Source organism: Montipora capricornis, chromosome 9, assembly GCF_036669925.1.
Source record: "Montipora capricornis isolate CH-2021 chromosome 9, ASM3666992v2, whole genome shotgun sequence".
Taxonomy (NCBI): Eukaryota; Metazoa; Cnidaria; class Anthozoa; order Scleractinia; family Acroporidae; genus Montipora; species Montipora capricornis.
In genome coordinates, this window is record NC_090891.1 from 16,465,062 (window position 1) to 16,483,022 (window position 17,961).

Below are 17,961 nucleotides of genomic sequence, written 5' to 3' on the forward strand. Positions count from 1 at the left end.
GAAGTACTGAATATTAAGAGAGCATTGCATAATGGGCTATATCTGAAAATTTGAACGCGATATTATCTCGGAGCGATGATGCTTATTGGAAATTTTACATTGAAGAATATATGGGCTTTTTATTTATAAGCTTTGATAGCTAATAACTGGCTCGTTGTCAAAGCTAAAAGGCTTGAGATTAGGGATTTAACTAGGGATTTGATAAGTTCTTTTATCTTTGGCACTATGCCCTGAAACAATGACGTCAGGGTGGAGGGAAATGCTGCGTACAAACTGGGGGCTAGACTCCAGAATTTGTCAACATGGCCGAATTGTCACCTGAAGAGTTTAGGAGGAATCTCTTTCAAGCTTTTCGGAGTCGTGGTGTGTTAGAAGCTCTTAAGGTAACAAAAGAGAATGAAATTTATATTATGAAGTAGTTCTAAAACAAATGTCCCACGCAATAGAGATCTGGTCTCCCATAATGGCCAGTGGTAGGTCTGAGCCCCCTCTCCTTCCCTCCGGTTACTTTCTAAAAAGTATATATTTTTGTACTATAAATGCTGTCATTAAACGTATTGTAAGAAAAACACCCAACTGGTCTTCGAAGAGTGCAAACGTTGAATAATCAACACTGTGTAAATGCAATGACAAATCAGAAGACTGATGCATGCATTATGATTGGCCATGGTGTAGCGATATTACATAGAGCGGTTATTAAAACAAGAAGAGGCTAAATTGCAGAATACCCCGCAATTTATTTGCATTTCATTGAATAAGAATAAGCTCTATTGTATTCAGACTCGTTGTTCAAAGAATGCTGCCTAGGGGAAACATTAGTGGTGGGGTGTTGCGTGGTATTCTGCAATTGCTCCCAAGAAGAAACGGAGGAGTTCGTAATTTAACTCAATATTTTTAATTGCTCTTTGGCTTGATTAATGGAAGCGCTCAATAAGAGGATTGTTAATTTATAATTAAATTGTAATTTTTCTTACATAACCAATTCGTGAACAACTGTAGACCTAGTTAAGGTTTGCTTGGGGTTCCTAAGGACCACCCTGTAAATTACATTTCTACTCCCATGTCTTGTATTGGGTCGAGAAAATTATAACAATGCCAGAATTGTGCACAGGTAGTGGCTTCATTTGGTGCCCTATGACTTTTTCTGGTGTTATTTATCTTATTTAGTTTACTATTATTGGTTGGCATGGCCATTTTTTCCTTGAGTTAGCCAAGGGTGCAAATTCTTAAGCCTACATGTAGTTTTCAATAGCAATGCAAGCACAAGCGCTAGCATAAACGCAACCGCAAGAGATTTGTGTCAAGTGAAAACGAAGCATAACACAAGCGTGAGCACATGGCTCAGAGACAAAGATTCACTCTGTGTAGTTCATGTTCTCTCTTACCATGCGGCGCTGCAAGTGGAATCAGGAACAGGTCTTTTTCATTAACTGAACATCGCAGCTTGCATCGTCCTTTCGGTACATCCGGTTTTCACACAATACAAGCGAATGCATGCACAAGCGCAAAGCACAGGGAAAAGGGAAAATCTTGATGCTTGTGCTTATACATGTAGTTGTGTCAGGCCTGCTTTCACAATGAAATAAGTGCTCTTGTGCTTGTGTTTATGCTTGCGTTGCTAGTGAAAACCAGTCTTTAACCAATAAGAGTTAAGAGGGGAACCGGAAAAGGGTCTGAAAAGTTCTGTTTTCATTCCTCTTGTCTCAGACTCAGCTCAGAAATCGCCTTATAGCAGAACTCCAGGAGACAACAGGCAAGCCAGGACTGGTACAAAAAAGCCAATCAATGGTGACAGATAATTTATATGAGCTTGCAGCCAATAGCCTCATTGCCGACCATCTAAAGAGGTGCAAGTATGAATATTCCTTGTCTGTCTTCTTACCAGAGAGCGGTTTACAAGAAAGCAAGGTGAACATGTATTTTTATCTCTTGCGGACTATTTTTGTACATCTAAGGTTTTCAAAATTATTACAATTTAAGTTAATTTGATTTTAAAAACATTTCTTTGTTATGTTTTTTTTTCCCTAGTTGCTAACTATAAGAGATGTTCTTCTGATTCTTAAGATCTCAACAGGATCTCAGCTTTATAAGCATTTGGTAAGTACAGATGTACTATATACCAATTTTTGCCCCTGGTTTAATCTCTGTTAAACCAGTTCAAAATTTTTGAACCAGTTTAAATTATTTAAACCCTAACTCTTAATGAAAAAGGGATTTTCCTTTTTCTTGGGGGGGGAGGTGGGGGTGGTGGTGTAGTTAAAAGACAGGGGCTTCCCTGGTGAAAATCCTTAAAGGATCTTTGAAGATCTTCAAAGATCTTCAAAGACCTGACAAAGATCTTTAAAGATGAAGATCTTCACAGGATCCTTGAAGGATCTTTAAAGGATCTTCAAAGATTTTCTAACATTGAGGACTCTTGGGATACTTCATCAAGATCCTTGAGGAAATTATCAGGATCTTGCAAAGATCTTACCAAGATCCACACACAAAATCTTGGAAAGATCCTCAAAAGGATCCTTGAAGATCCTCAAAGAGTGCCTGAGGATCTTACAAGGATCTTAAAAGGATCCTTGAAAGGATCTTAATAAAATCTTTGACAGGATCCTTAAAGATCATGCAAGGATCTTTTGAGGATCTTTGAAGGATCCTTATAGTGATCTTGAAAGAAACCTTAAAAGGATCCTCAAAAGATCCTCAAGGATTGTATGAGGATCCTTTAAGGATCCTAAAAGAATCTTCAGAGGTATCTTGAAAAGATCTTTATCAGGATCGTTAAAGATCCTATGAGGATCCTTCAAGGATCTTAAAGGGATCCTTAAAGTGATCTTGAAAGGATCTTTGTTACAATCCTTGAAAGATCCTATGAGGATCCTTCAAGGATCTTAAAAGGATCCTTATAGTAATCTTGAAAGGAACTTTATTAGGATCCTTGAAAGATCCTATGAGGATCCTTCACGGATCTTAAAAGGAACCATAAAGTGATCTTGTAGGGATCTCCGTTAGGATCCTTGAAAGATCCTATGAAGATCTTTCAAGGATCTAAAAAGGATCCTTAGAGTGATCTTGATCCTTCAAGGATAAGGATCTTATAAGGACCTTTTTAGGAGTGAAGTGTATAAAATCCCTTAAGATCCTATGAGGTATTACGTACATGTACCCTGAAGCATCGTTAAGGAACCAAACTTTGAACATAAAAATAATCACGCTGTACACGAATCAATTAAAAAGAAAACGTTTATTCTGATGTAATCCATTGATTGTCGGAAATATCAGTAACAGATTACCTTGTTTGATGAACTCGTAATAGCTGCAGGCCGGGCCAGAAGCAATATGAAACAATATACTCTCGAAATATCAAAGAATTCGTGTCAGCACGTAATCCTTTTAAAAAATACCAGGGCTAAAATACAGAATTCAGGGTCACATCTAGAGACTCTAGTGACGAATCGGCTCGATCGGTATCTTTTCACATTCCTTTAAGGGTTAATTCTGCTATGATTTGTGCTCACTTTTTCTTTAAAGTACACTCCGATGAATCGGAGGGTTGTAATCCTCCGCCATCTTGGATAAAACGCGAGAGATAAGACTGGAAACTAGTGAGCCATTTCCCTTTTGGTCAGCAGTCACCAACGATTTCGGCGGTTTTTTTCTAAGTTTGAATCAACGAGCATAAATCTTATGATTCATGATTGTTTTGCCCTTTAAATACTGATTCAAAACGAGGAAATGCATACAGCAATCCAAGTACAAAGGTAGGCGCTAATTATAAGCAGATAATGTTTGAGTTGATGACTTATTGTCCTCAAAAATGACGATAGACTAAACCGGCTAACTCAACCAATTCAAATCTCTCGGGGTTAAGATTCTTTGTGTGTTTAATTTGCATGGCAATGAAGCATTCACATTTAAAATGATATGGTAATACTGGAACAAAACGTTTCATTTCGAAAAGATTTTAATTGCGTACAACATTGAGTTAGCCGAAATTCGAACTTTTCAAACTTCAATTCCCAAATAATTGGACATGTACAGGCAAGGATTATAATTCGGCTTACTTGCTCTAATCCTGTAAAAAATAGGTGAACCTTTAACGAGATTACTTACTAGTAATAAGGTTTACATCAAAAGAGTGGTTGTTGCAAATTATATGATTGGCAAAGGATCCCTTCGATTCTCTGTAAATGCTACGTGTCTGAGGTTCATAGCAATTTACAAATTAAAGGTTAGGTGACGCACATTTATTTCCACTTCCACGGCATGACTTGCGAGTACATGTGGAATTCATGATAATCAATATGAGTAATTTGCCCTTATGGCTTTGTTTTTCTTTCAGGATGCATAACTGCAAAATATTCAGAAAAAGTTCTCAAAAAGCAGCCTCAGCCGACAATAGCACCATATACTGAGTGAAGAAAAAAATTAGTAATAAAAAGATAGATAAAATGAAATAAATACAAATGTGTTAGGTAAAATCAAACGTTATTGTTGTAGTACATGTACTTGTACTTGTAATGTTTCTCTTTCGCTGTTTTTCTAGGCTACAATTTAAGGTTTTTGTCTTATTTTTAAGAAACATTTTCTCAATAAAAATGGCTGTTTGTGAAAATATTTTAAATATTCCCAGCCATATCTTCGATATTAATGAGTACTTGATAAAAACTGTATGAGTATCTATATTTTATCTCTATTGTTTCTATGATTATTAATATACATTCAAGTCATATTATAGGTAATTTTGAGAAATTGGTTTACTGTATGCAGCTAGACTTTTAATTGATGGATAACCATGCATGTGACCAAATAACTCCAAAAGCTACTATGATTGTCAGTTGAATAAGATGTGAGCAAAGTTGTCACAGAGTTTCAATGTTAAAACAACAATGTTGTCAAAGGCAACTTGATCCACATCAAGTCTGTGAAAAACAATAGTCAGTGCATCATTTGTTCAGGTTTGTTAGATTTTTATTGTATTCTTCCCATCCCTTTGACCCAGGAGTTAGTGCCAATTTTGGATAACAAGCCAGGGTGATAAGCCTTACCAAACTTCACTTGCATCTTACTCAAGTGAGAATCGTAGTGTGTGGCTGTTTTTCATTCAGTTCAATAAAGAATGCTAGCAAATAAAGTCGGATATTGATTTCCCATGATTCATCATTGTTATTTTACCTCAATCATACTTAGCATTATAACATAAATAGTTTACAGACAAATGAAGCATTTTATGTATTGAAGTTTCTCTTTTACAGAAAGAAAGCTCCTTTTTCCAGGTTAAATAAAAGAATTTGTACATCAAACTGCAGTCTAATAAGTGCAATTCAGGGTGAGAAGGTGGACAATAAAATTAATAATCTTGGCTAAGTTCCTGTAAAGTCCTAAATGATATTTAAACATAAACATCCTCAAGGATCTTGCAAATGATCTTGGCAAGGGTTTTTGAAGATCCTCAAGGATCTTGCACCAGCTCTTTGAAGATCCTTAAGGATCTTGGATATGGTTTTTGAAGATCCCCAAGGATCTTTGGTTGGTTCCTTCAACATCCTCAAGGATCTTTGATGATCTTCAAAGATCTTGGTCAGGATCTTTAAAAATCCTTGAGGATCTTGCACAGGATCTTGGACAGGATCTTCGAAGATCCTCAAGGATCTTGGACAGGATCTTCGAAGATCCTCAAGGATCCTTGAAGATCTTGGCAAGGATCTTTGAGGATCTTGGCAAGAAAGGCTAAGATCTTTAAGGATCTTTAAGGATCCTAGGTAGGATCCTTGAGGATTTGAGAAAAGATCCTTAGAAAGATCCTCAAAAAGATCTTTGAGGAGTCTTTAAGGATCTTCAAAGATCCTTCAAAGATTTTCACCAGGGTTAGTTTTTAGGGGGTCTCAAAACGAATGAGACATTGCTTTTGTCCGTGCTACTTCCAATATCCATGAACCACTATTCTTAAGCCAATGATCAAGACAACGGTTGTTTTAGACTATACACTTCAGATAAGTGATTACTCTGAAGTAATTACTACAATGCACGCCAATTCCTTACATGGAATGCAGTGTCTGACACTTGCAGACTGCAAACTGTAGGCTAATCCTATTGAACTCATAGTTACTAATTTAAGCTAACCATTTTAAAATGGGTGCTTAGACTTAAATACTGTTTATCAGCACTAATCAAATGGGTGCTTAGACTTACATGTAAGTACTGTTTATCAAAGCTTTTTGTGGGCAGTTTACAGCATGTGGTCTGCAGTTGTCACACACCTCCTGGAATTAAACTGTTTCAAATAAGAAAGTGCATAACCTTAATCACTACATTTAAATTCTTAGAATGCATGCAGTGTCCCTAACCTTAAATGAAAGCTAACCATTCAAATTAAGTGCTTAACCCAAATCACTAAGCTGAGAATTTGAAAAAATTGAACTACAATACATACATGTACCGTACATTTTACCGTATGTGGCTATGTGTAAATATGTATTTACACTGTATCTACATGTACGTGTACCAAGTGGCCATGCGGGCCCTTTTCTCGAAAGTTATAACATTAGCATTTCTGGTGTGAAAAGCTATTTGTGACACTGCAGGTTGCTTGTTTTCAAAAGGTGTTCTTTTATTGTGTTTGGAAGATAATCATTGAAAAATAAAATGGCTGCGAAAATTGATGACTTGAAGCCTCTCCCTTCTCAAGATAAACAGGGAATCATAGTGACTCCTGAAAAGAAGAAGAAGAAGAAGAAACTGGACTGTGATGAGCTTTAAAATTGAGCCTGCAATGTGGTCATGAGATACTGGTCAGCGGATATGTTGTTTTCACAGGTGTCAATCGACCATAACATGGATGTCTAATATCAAAGATGTATGCCTTAAACTAGCTGGAGTATGGCCGCCTCGATGAGCTCTAAACTTGGGCCTGTGATATGTGATATGGTCATGTGATACTGATCACAAATTGGCATATATGAAGGAGTGAATATACGTACGGCTGTATGGTTGTACGGTGACCAAAACCAAATTTTCTTGCACAGATGGGTTAGCATAGTTGTTTTCTTATGCATGGTGCTCCTTGCGCACCTTTGGGCGTGGAGCTCCCCTACAATTACACAGCACAGCTGGACCTAAAGCTAAAATAGGCATTTTTAATAGAGAACTGAATTTCAAGCTAAAGTAAGTACCATAATGATTCGATTTAGCACCCTCCTTCCAATAAGCGCCCCCTTCCGAACAAGTGCCTGCCCCTTCAAATGTGTATTTGTTAATAAGCAGCCCCATTCTAATGCGCGCCCCCATTCTTATAAGCGCCCCTATCTTAAGAAGTGCCCCTATTCCAATAAGTGCCCCTATTCTAATATTATTACAGCGCCTTTAGAGTACGTATCAAACATGGTTCATCTTTCTTTAATCGCTGACATACCATACGTAATAATGCATTACAAAAACAGTGGTCTTCGTCTTAGTTTCTCAACTGTTATGTTCATGTGAGTACATACATGTAATTCCTTCAAACCAATGATGTCCTCTTTAAATTTTGTGGTGATTGCTCTGCTGGTCGCTCTGGCCAGGACTGATCCAGGGACAACAAGTCTGTTTTCCAGTCTCCTTGATCCAGTCACTTTGACCTCTACTTTGTTATGGTGGCAGGCTTTGTAAACATGATTACCTCATGTAACAGATGAAAATTCCACTTCATAAACAAAAATCGAATTCCAAATCAAGAGGTAGTCAGAACGAGCCATAATCGTAGATATTTACTACCGCTAAGTTCCGCTGTACTGTAGCTGCTTTCCCCCTTCTGCCTCATAATTTGTGTTGTTTGCATTGTTCTTACATGTACATAAGGTGAATCATTAACAGCTTCGAGCAGTAATGTTCAAATTGCAACTGTAAACCCATTCTAACACGTATTCAGCTGCGTACAGTGACCACTTTGTGTAAAAACATGGAAGCTGATGCTTCTCAGTCTGGCAATAAGATTAATCTTATTTAATGATATTTTAGAATAAAATAGATGTTAATGCTGGTAAGCAAATACTGGGCAGCGCCTGGGAGGAGAGCGTGACTTCCCATCATGTGACTACCTTATTTGGCTATTTCATTCATCCCGCCATGCGAGCCTTCTCAGTTTGACATTTCCAAAGCTCAACTAGTTCTGTTTTTTCTGTTGAGCAATTTAATCTTTGCTGGGGAATTTGCTGACCTCACAAACGCGGTTTTTTACGCCCCCTGCTATCTTAAACCTTTTATTTATTACTGGAACTCGGGAACAATTTATTGAATGGCTTCAAACCGTTGTTCCTTCCGCACCATCTTGTAGCTCGCGTACACCAAGCGTCCATCTGACCAGCAGAGAAACGTTCACGGTCCACCGTGAACCCCCCCTTTACTTCAAGTGCCTCTGCTGAGGAAGTTTCATCCTATATAGACCCACCAGCAATTGTCACCATCCCTGACGATGCGCTGCTTGAAACAGCGGTCAAAACGGTCAAATTTTATTCCAAGATGGCGTCCAAGCAAGAAGAGCTTCACACACAGACACGTCCCCAACCACGTTAGCCACTCTTATTTCCATCATCGTGGACGAAAATCGAGGAATCTACTGCCAAATCAGTTCCTGCTCCAACCTCAGTAGCCTCCGCCTCAATCTGTGCAACCTCGACAAACTCCCGCCATTTGCTACTCACCGACGACTTCGACTTCATCGCCAGCCTTCTCAACCATCCCAGTGCCAGCAACAACATTCCTTCCCCATTTTTCAAGGACAGTCGCCGTTATCAGCACATGTTCCAACGAAAGTTAAACGCGCAACATTAAAGGGTGAGTATGTTGAGTTTGTCGCGGTGCTGCCAGAAAACTCGCGCCTTTCAGATAACGACCTTCCCGGGCTTTCCATTTCCTTTATCGGTAAACCACAAAGAGTTCCCCCTCCTCTCGGAAAAAGTAAGCCCAGCTCGATTCTTGTCGGCATTTTCTGTATGGTTTTCTCAGGGGTGGATCCAGGATTTTTCATGAGTGATTTGCACCAACTAAACTAGGGGGGTTTGGGGGCATGCTCCCCCAAGAAAATTTGAAATTTGGTGCTCTCCGAATGCCATTTCCCCGCACCATCATAACATTGGCCTCGACAGTCATCCCTAGATAGTCCTAAATCAGCTATATTAAATCTTTGAAAGCTGCTCCTGTCGTTCCATCCTCACAAAGGTAGAATCCCACAAACCCTTCTCTGACTGTTTTGGTTGAATCAAGAAATCTGATCACCACTGAAAGATTTTCTTTGTTTGATACGTCAGCTGCTTCGTCAGACATAATAGAAAAATAATTGCTCTCCCTGATTTCCTGCGACAAATTATTCACTATGATAGCACCCACAGTTGTAATCATCTTGTTTTGACGGGTTTAAGAAATATGTCGCATTTCTGGGTGCAGTTTTCAAGTGACGTTGCAGTGTCTGATCGCCGCTGTCAGTTCGAAATTCTAATAGTGCCTGAAAGTTTCCAGAAAGACTGGCATTTTGTGGATCATCATCTCGTGGACCTCTGAGGGCTATGTTGTTTCTTTCGCAAAAAAATTATTCTCTTGAACAGGGATTTCAGAATTTCCCGATTTGTTTTGATTTGTTGTTGAAGTAAGCTGTTTATCTGTCGATCAATTGGGAGCGATTTTCTTGTCATATTTCTCAAAAAAAAATTAAAACAAGAAGGATAGTTGATTTCGTGAACTGCAATAAAGGGCTGAAAAAATAAGGTTTGGAAGAAATTTGAGTGATTTCTGCAAGTCACTTGAACTACTCTGGATCCACCCCTGGTTCTGCACTTCTCACTTCTTTTCCCCAAAGGGTGGTAGAGATGTTCCCCTATCAAGCGACCATTCGATTACCCAAAGGAAGTTGCGGGCTTGGCATGGCCTTGCTATGATGTTGACTTTCGTAGGAAAACAGCCACAAACCTCCCCCTCTAAAACAGACATCTAACCCAGGGTCCAAATTAACTTGTACATTTTGACCTGTTTTATGGATACCAGAAAGCAAGCTTGTGTATGTGTCAAGCATTATCTTTTCACTTTCAAAAGCGCACATTTTGGAGAGAAAAGGTATCTGACCTCGAATGTACATGTAATAATGAAATCTATCTGCCCCCCTAGTTTGTTGAAAATTTCAGCTACGGAAACACTAGTCACATCCTGTCGAACACAATCCGCCATAGTGGTACATTCCTCACACCAGTCCTTGAATGTCTTTACTGAGTCGTTTTTCCCCCTGCAATACATATTTTATGAGAAACAAGGGCTTGTGAGGTTATGGAGGTTGTTAACGGAAAAACTCCTTCATTTCTATTTCAAAACAAGTAAGACATCTCTTGGCAAACAGATCTGACCTTAACAATGGTGACCAGTTGTGAAATTCTGGTCGCCAGTACTCAATTTTTTAGTCGCATTAGCAACCAGGAAGGCGCAATTTCAGACCCCGTAACCTGCCTCCAGAATAATCCCCATTCACCCCTGAGGGAGCTCCAGGGAATGGCCCGGAAAAACCACTACTACCTCTACACAGCCCTTCCCGTTGGCCTACGGAGTGCCCCTTCATTTTTAATCAGCTTTCCATATCCCCCTCCCTGTTCGACCTGCTCACAAGTTCACCCTGATCCCTTTTGTTACTCATCTGTGCAATACAGGCTCGATTATGTTTATCTGGCAGCACTTGACAACCTTCACATTGAGTCTGGCTGTCTCCTGGACATTCTGGCTATGCCAGTCCTTCACAAAAGTTTGAGGGGGATCAAGCTCTCCCATGGGAATGCAAGAAGGCTTGCCACCTGATCACCTCATCAGTTCTCCATAGCAGCTAAGTATACTAAGTTACAACCTTTTAAGTCTACCAAATGTTGACTCCTTTATGTTATGGGCTGCATTTACCCTTTCATTTTTTGGCTTCTTAAGAAGCAGCGAATTTACCTGCAATGGCAATTTCGACCCTCAGTCCCACCTTGCTAGAACAGACATTTCTTTCCATCCCAACGTCCTTCACCCTACTTCATTTGACACTGCAATTTAAAAGTCCAAAACTGACCCTTTCTGGGAGACAGCCAGGCTCAGTTTTGCAAGGTCAAACTCAGACCTTTATGCATCGTCTGCCCTGCAAGATTATATGCTCAAAACTGCAACTCAAGACCCTGGCCAGCTACTCTTCAGCTTCTCCTGTGGACCATATCTCACCCAGACTTCACACACCAACAACTTATGGTCTCTCTTAAACCTCTGTGACAATGACAGCTCCTCCTCTGCCTCTCACAACTTTAGTATTGGTGCTGCTACAACCGGCAGAATCACTGGCATTTTCAACTGGCTCTTCAAATTCTGGGTCGCTGGAATCCTAACACATACCAAGCTTACATCAGGACTCCAAAGGAAACAATATGTCAGGTTCCTCAGTCATTGGCCTCTTGCTCCTCCTGCTAACAACCCCCTGGAATCCTTGAAAGCACTTGAGTATCTCATTGAAACTTGGATTTTTCTAACAATCAGTAATGATCTATGACAGTTCCTTGGATAACTTAATTCATATTTTCCTGTATCGTCCTGAACCTATAGTGTTTTCACCTATGGGTACAGCAATCATGTTGGCATCCCCCTGGAAGCCTGCTGTGTGCGTTTGCTTCCCCCCCCCCCCCCCCACCCTCATTTCTCCTCGATACGATTGCCTTTCATCCCCTTTTCAGCCACATGCCAGCCATCACATGGGTGAAAGCACTATCCTAAGCTTAATGCCATGTTTCTCCTTTAAAACAAAAAAGGAAAAAGGCCCATTCGGCACTTGAGGGCTTTCTGTGACATTCTCTTTCCTTGGGCTTTCTGCCCTCTCAAGTTCATGTAGTACTATTAGAAATGACTATTTTGACGGAAATGTTTTGCACGAGGGTCCTATCCCCTCCAGCCAAATGTGTTGTGCGAGGGTCCTATCCCCTCCAGCTGAATGTTTTGTGTGAGGGTCCTATCCCCTCCAGTCTAATGTTTTGTACGAGGGTCCTATCCCCTCCAGTTGAATGTTTTTTTTGCGAGGGTCCTATCCCCTCCAGTCAAATGTTTAGTGCGAGGGTCCTATCCCCTCCAGTCAAATGTTTTAGTGCGAGGGTCCTATCCCTTCCAGTCAAATTTTTTGTGCGAGGGTCCTATCCCCTCCATTCAAATGTCTAGTGCGAGGGTCCTATCCCCTCCAGTTAATTGTTTTGTGTGAGGGTCCTATCCCCTCCAGTCTCTATGCGATGCCCATTGGCTTTGGTTTTTTTTTTTTTCTCTTATGCTCATGTCGTACTTTCGACCCCTATCTCCACTCGTCGGTTCTCTACTTTCACCTTTGGGGCAGGCAATGCTTGCTTTTCGCTATTGCAACTCCGTGGAGATGGGGTCATTTTTTCTCCCTGTCAAATTGGGAGCAAAACCACTAAATGGGCTTCGCACAGGGCACTCCTCGTTTATCTCGGCGTTTTGGGCGGGGAATTGCTGCCTGCGGCACCCCTTCAGCCCTGTGCTGAAGCCCCGTTAGGGAGGGGGCATATTGTTACTCTGCTGGACTGGGTTAACTTGGCCCCAGGACATTATGCCAGCAACTATGCCCGCCTTGCAATACAGGCATGAGGCACCCCCTCGGCTAGTTGCCGAGGCCCCTCATCCGGTGGTCCATACCGGCGGTGGGTATTATCCGCGCCTTGCCAGTACATTCCCTGCCCCTCGTTTACGCCCAAGTTGTGTGTATTGTCTTTTATTGCGCACCAAAGCATTAAACAGAATTTAAACTAGAAGCCATACAGTTCAACATAGACGGGAAGAGAATACGAGGGTGGTGAGCAAACCAGAGTGAATTAGAATCTGCTTGTTGCAAGCGAAAGTGACTCGACAGGGCAAGAAGAAAGCCTTTTGATCTGGATATTGAAGAAGTCTTATTGGAATGGGTCCACGAATTGACGCTCTGATGGTTTTCGTGTATCAAGCAAAAGGATCAGAAACAAAGCAAGGTTTTTCCTCGAGGAGAAACGTAAGGAAGTGGAACTTCGTCCAACACTCACGGCAAGCATTGGGTGGGTTTCAGAAGTTCGTGACCATACTTGAGTTATGAAAACCCCACATTAGACAACAGAATCCCAAAAGGATCCCGAAAAACTAATTGACAAACTGATTGGATATGAGTTACAAGCAAGACAGCTACGTGTAAAGTTCTCCTACATTGAAAGTGACATTATAGCAATGGACGAAACAGCTGTTTGGCAAGACATGCTTTCCAATATACAACTGTTGATTCCATCTGCCACAACACGATAGCCTTGAAAACAACTGGTCATGAGAAGACAAAGCTTTCAGTTTGCTTAACAGCAAAAGCAGATTGAACAAAATTGAAGCCTTTTATCGTCTTTCTGGTGCTAAGAGAGAAACCAAATTACTCAATGAAGAATTCAAGGCTAAATGTGTTGAATCATCATCTTGGGTCAATGGGTGGATGAACAAAGAACTGACCCTTGGGTATTAAAGAAGTGTTCTGGGGAAGTTTTCATTCACCCGACGAATCTTGGCGTGGGATCAAGTGCCACATGACAGACACAGTCAAACAAGAACTATGCCTATCAAAAATAGATCCTTAAATCATCCCAGAGGGTTATACGAAAATCATTTAAGCCTTTTAAAGTACCTTTATGTCACTGAGAAATATGGTGAATGGATGGCTGGTGAAGCCCACTCTTTCACTGCACCGGGAAACATGCGTGCTCCACCCTGGAGAGAGAGAGTAAAATGATGTAAAAGTTTATATTGTGAGATTGTTGTATATCAATGAAACTGTTTTTTTGTTTGTATAATCCTTAGGAAATCCTTATTGACAGAAACAGAACATCATCCAAGGGTATGTTGTTTACTGAGCATGTTTCAGAGGGGCTGGGTGAACCAGTTTGGAAGGAGGGGAAGGTCTTGTCTTTAAAGGGCTTTCCTTAATTGCTGTTTTGCACATGTTACCTAAAACACTGTCTTGAAAACGTGGCTTACAGGATGCGTCCGTCCTCATGTACATGCACACTAACAACATTCCATGAAATGGGTTGCAAGTACGGCTCCTTTACGGGTTGCACACTGGTTAAACAGCTGTACGTGTGAGTAGTTTTGCACTTTTGCACAGGTTAAGAAACCGTGCTTACGAGTGGTATTGCACTTTCGTATGGGTTGTTCAAAAGCTCACACAAGTGATCAACGCTGGCCACATGGGTAGGCAAACAGCTTACTGACATCAACAAAGAGCAGCCCCAATTGACTGAAACAAATTGACACCAAAGAAGAAAAACCATGGAAATGCTATGTGTACACAAAACTTGGGTCAGACAATAGTTTCACATTGTTTACACCTTGGAAACTTGAAGAGAATAGAATTTATATGATTTGTTTCGCTTCAAAATTGACTGCTCATTATTGCACACTACAGGTACTGAAAATGGCTCCTTTAGGAGCCACCAAATTGAATGCAATAAATAAAATATTGTCCTTTGGATCCTACCTGTATGCCAACCTGACTGCTTAAAGATTGTCTTGACCTTACTGTGCCTGCAACCTCATTTCCAGGGTCTCTTTGTCGATGAGGAGATGGAGCCTGGTTGGGGCTGGTGCTGGTCACGTGGCTCTCCTGGACAAACATTTTCCCACTGGGGTAGAGTCTTCATTATATTTTGACCCACAACTGGGCAAAAGCGTAATCGTTCACAAGGCAATTTTTTCAATAAATAATCTTTACTTTACAGTGTAAGTTTCAAAAAAGGTCAAAACAGCTGATGTTATATTCCCACAGGAGATTCCTACAAAAGCGGTCAAGCTAAATACAAGAGCTTTTGTGACCCATACGACCTTCGTTGTCGAGCAAAGATTGAAGTTTGCAAAAAAGACGATTTCCTTACTAGCTTAAGTTGCTTCTGGAGAACATACACTGTCGTAAAAATACACCAAACACTACATTTCCTTGATAAAATGTCTCTTATTTTACTGGCGCTAGAAATATACATCACAATTTGTGTTTTATAAGTTAAACGCTAAAGCTCGTTGTGCAACTTGCAAAAAATATAACAGCGACAATTTACACGAAGTTGTTGAAATATAAATGAGTCAAAACTGTCGACTCGCTGTACAAGTTTGCAACTTAGGAATCACTTTGTTTGATGTTGTTCAAGTATTAAACTTTGAATCCGGACCTAATTCTCACATTCGAACGATGCAAGTATATTATCTGTTGCGTCCGATCGATTTGACAACAACTTTTTACCTTTCACGTCAAATTCCATGCGTAGTACATTCAATACCTTGCCGTGAGACGTTTTGTCAATGGTCATCTAACCCCAAAATCAAATGCGTTGTGATTCCCTTCCTCGCAATGATGACAAGGCCTGCATTGGGAGACATGTGACCAGCCCCAACCAGGGTCTCTTCTCAACGACAATGGATACCCTGCAAACAAGGTTGACTACGCCTGTTGTTATGGCTATCATCAATGAATTGTCCATGGGTGTGTTTCCAACTTGTTTTGAACACTACCTTATTCGACCACTTCTGAAAAAACAAGATCTCGATCAGGAGAAGCTGCAGAATGACAAAACTATAGCAAACATTCCCTTTCTATGTAAAGTCACTGAAAAAGCTGTAGTGTTCCAAGTAAATCTTTATTTGGAGACTAACAAGCTTATTCCACCTTATGCACTCTGCATATTGTAGGCTCCACTCCATGGAAACCACAATATTTATACAGTATCATGTTCTGGATGACATTCTGATGTCTCTAGATCATTGTGAATATGTTGTCCTGGTTATGTTGGATTTGTCTGTTGCCTTCAACACGGTAGATAATAATATTCTCATATCCAGGCTTGGATCCTACTTTGGTTTCTGCAATACTGTACTACAGTAGTTTTCATCCTACCTACATTGTAAGTGGGCACACAATCTGTCAGCATAGGGGAAACTACATTGAATCTTTGCTCTGTAGATTTTGATGTTCCCCAAGGGTCAATTCTTGGACCTCTTATTTTCAGTTTATATGTTGCATCCCTACATGTACAGGATATCTATTAGTTGCTGTGAATAACCCCAGCTCCGTGTTCTACGCTGATGACTCTCAACTTAATGTTGCCTTGAAACCCAACAATCAATCCACAGCATTAGATATGCTGCGAAATTTTGTTAACGCCATCACAATCTGGAACACCCAAAACATGTTGCTATGTAACCCCAGAAGAGCAGAAGTTATCCAATTCACTTGTTGCTTGGTTAGAAATCCTCTCCCTTATCAATATCAATATTGGTGTCAACTTGACACCAATAATCAATTTTATTACTCAGGATACCTGTATGGTATACCGAGTTATATGTTGCATCCCTACATGTACAGGATATCTATTAGTTGCTGTGAATAACCCCAGCTCCGTGTTCTACGCTGATGACTCTCAACTTAATGTTGCCTTGAAACCCAACAATCAATCCACAGCATTAGATATGCTGCGAAATTGTGTTAACGCCATCACAATCTGGAACACCCAAAACATGTTGCTATGTAACCCCAGAAGAGCAGAAGTTATCCAATTCACTTGTTGCTTGGTTAGAAATCCTCTCCCTTATCAATATCAATATTGGTGTCAACTTGACACCAATAATCAATTTTATTACTCAGGATACCTGTATGGTATACCGAGTTATATAAAAGTGGCTATGAGCCACTGAATGCAGAAAATGAATTATGAAAGGTGAAAACATTGGGCCCATCGAACTGAATAGATCATTATTTTTACAGTGTTGTAGCGAAGGTACCTGGCCTAAGTGGTGACCCAGTGTTGATACAAACCTTTGTGCTTTTCTAATGTTAATGTAATTAACTATTAATAAATAGAATTACATCAACACGATTTACATGATAAAAGTGAAGAGGTCTGAACCAATACAAGGTCACCAGCAGCCTTGCAGCCATTCATAGGCTACATGTAGGTCACTGAGCAAACAACTGAAACAATTTCGTACCCAGGGTCTCTCTTCTTCCCTTCCCCAGAGGGACAGAGTGGGAGAGAATCAACACATTTTAATGTCAAATATGAAAACTAAACCTGATGGACTGAATATTAAATTATTGTTAAGAGATTGTTACATATGTAATAATTAGGAAGTATTAATACATGAAAGTTAGAATAACCCCGGCTCCATGTTAGGGATACCCATAGGGATCCCCACACTGCTAAGTCACCTCATTAATCTGCTGCATTGCCAGCATGGTAGCCTTGATGGTGTAGTGGCATAGCATGCCCGACTAGTAATCAGGGAGGTGTGGGTTCGAGTCCCGCTCAGGGCAAAAACCAATTTTTTGGATGGGTGTGTCCAAAGGTAAAAATGCACGGTATGTGTTCCTTTTTCCTATATGTATTAATGCATGCTTGTCAATTATCGCATTATTTGGTTTAGGGAACATTTTGTGGATGCATGTTCCCAATTAGTTTTTAGCTTAGTTTATACAATTATTGATTGATTATGTTGTAATAATTATATAATGTTTTTATGGTGAAGGTTTCCTAATGGAACTATTAACTCAACTTGCGGCACTGCACAGTTGTGAAAAGTCATCAAAAGCTGTTCAAACATCGTTACAGGGACAGTCGTCAGTAGGTGAGATGTTTACAAAATCAAATAAGTGTGCATCCTTTGGATGATATAAGTAAATGTAAATGCTGTGTTGAATTATGAGCCGTCTACGGTCTTCATGTATATGCTAACTATGATTTAATTGTCTATGATAATTCAGCAACTATCACCATGTTGGCCTGAATGAGTGACTCACTGGCTCTGGATAGAGTACAACTTTTTGACTAAACTCTTTTGCTCGATGCCCCAGGTACATGTTACCTATCCTCCACGTGCCAGGTGGCACATAGGGCCTCGCCCCAGGTACCTGCACCAGGTACATGTACATGTATTTGTGAC

At 40.3% G+C, this 17,961-nt stretch overlaps 1 protein-coding gene across 5 annotated transcripts in view; it reads left to right on the top strand.

Moving 5' to 3' along the window:
* Positions 1-266: 266 nt before the first annotated feature.
* The window catches only part of LOC138015398 (centriole and centriolar satellite protein OFD1-like), a 49,911-nt gene continuing 32,216 nt past the window's right edge, over positions 267-17,961 (top strand). For 2 of the 5 annotated variants that reach the window (XR_011125551.1, XM_068862423.1), the window contains exons 1-5: positions 287-383; positions 1,708-1,908; positions 2,029-2,097; positions 13,834-13,870; positions 17,548-17,646. Coding sequence is in view for 4 of the 5 variants with exons in the window: in XM_068862423.1 (XP_068718524.1) it covers positions 303-383; positions 1,708-1,908; positions 2,029-2,097; positions 13,834-13,870; positions 17,548-17,646 (487 nt within the window). In the remaining variant the exon portion in view is untranslated. Of the gene's footprint in view, positions 384-1,707; positions 1,909-2,028; positions 2,098-13,833; positions 13,871-17,547; positions 17,647-17,961 lie in introns of all 5 variants that reach the window. The other 3 variants (XM_068862424.1, XM_068862427.1, XM_068862425.1) reach the window with 3 other exon arrangements.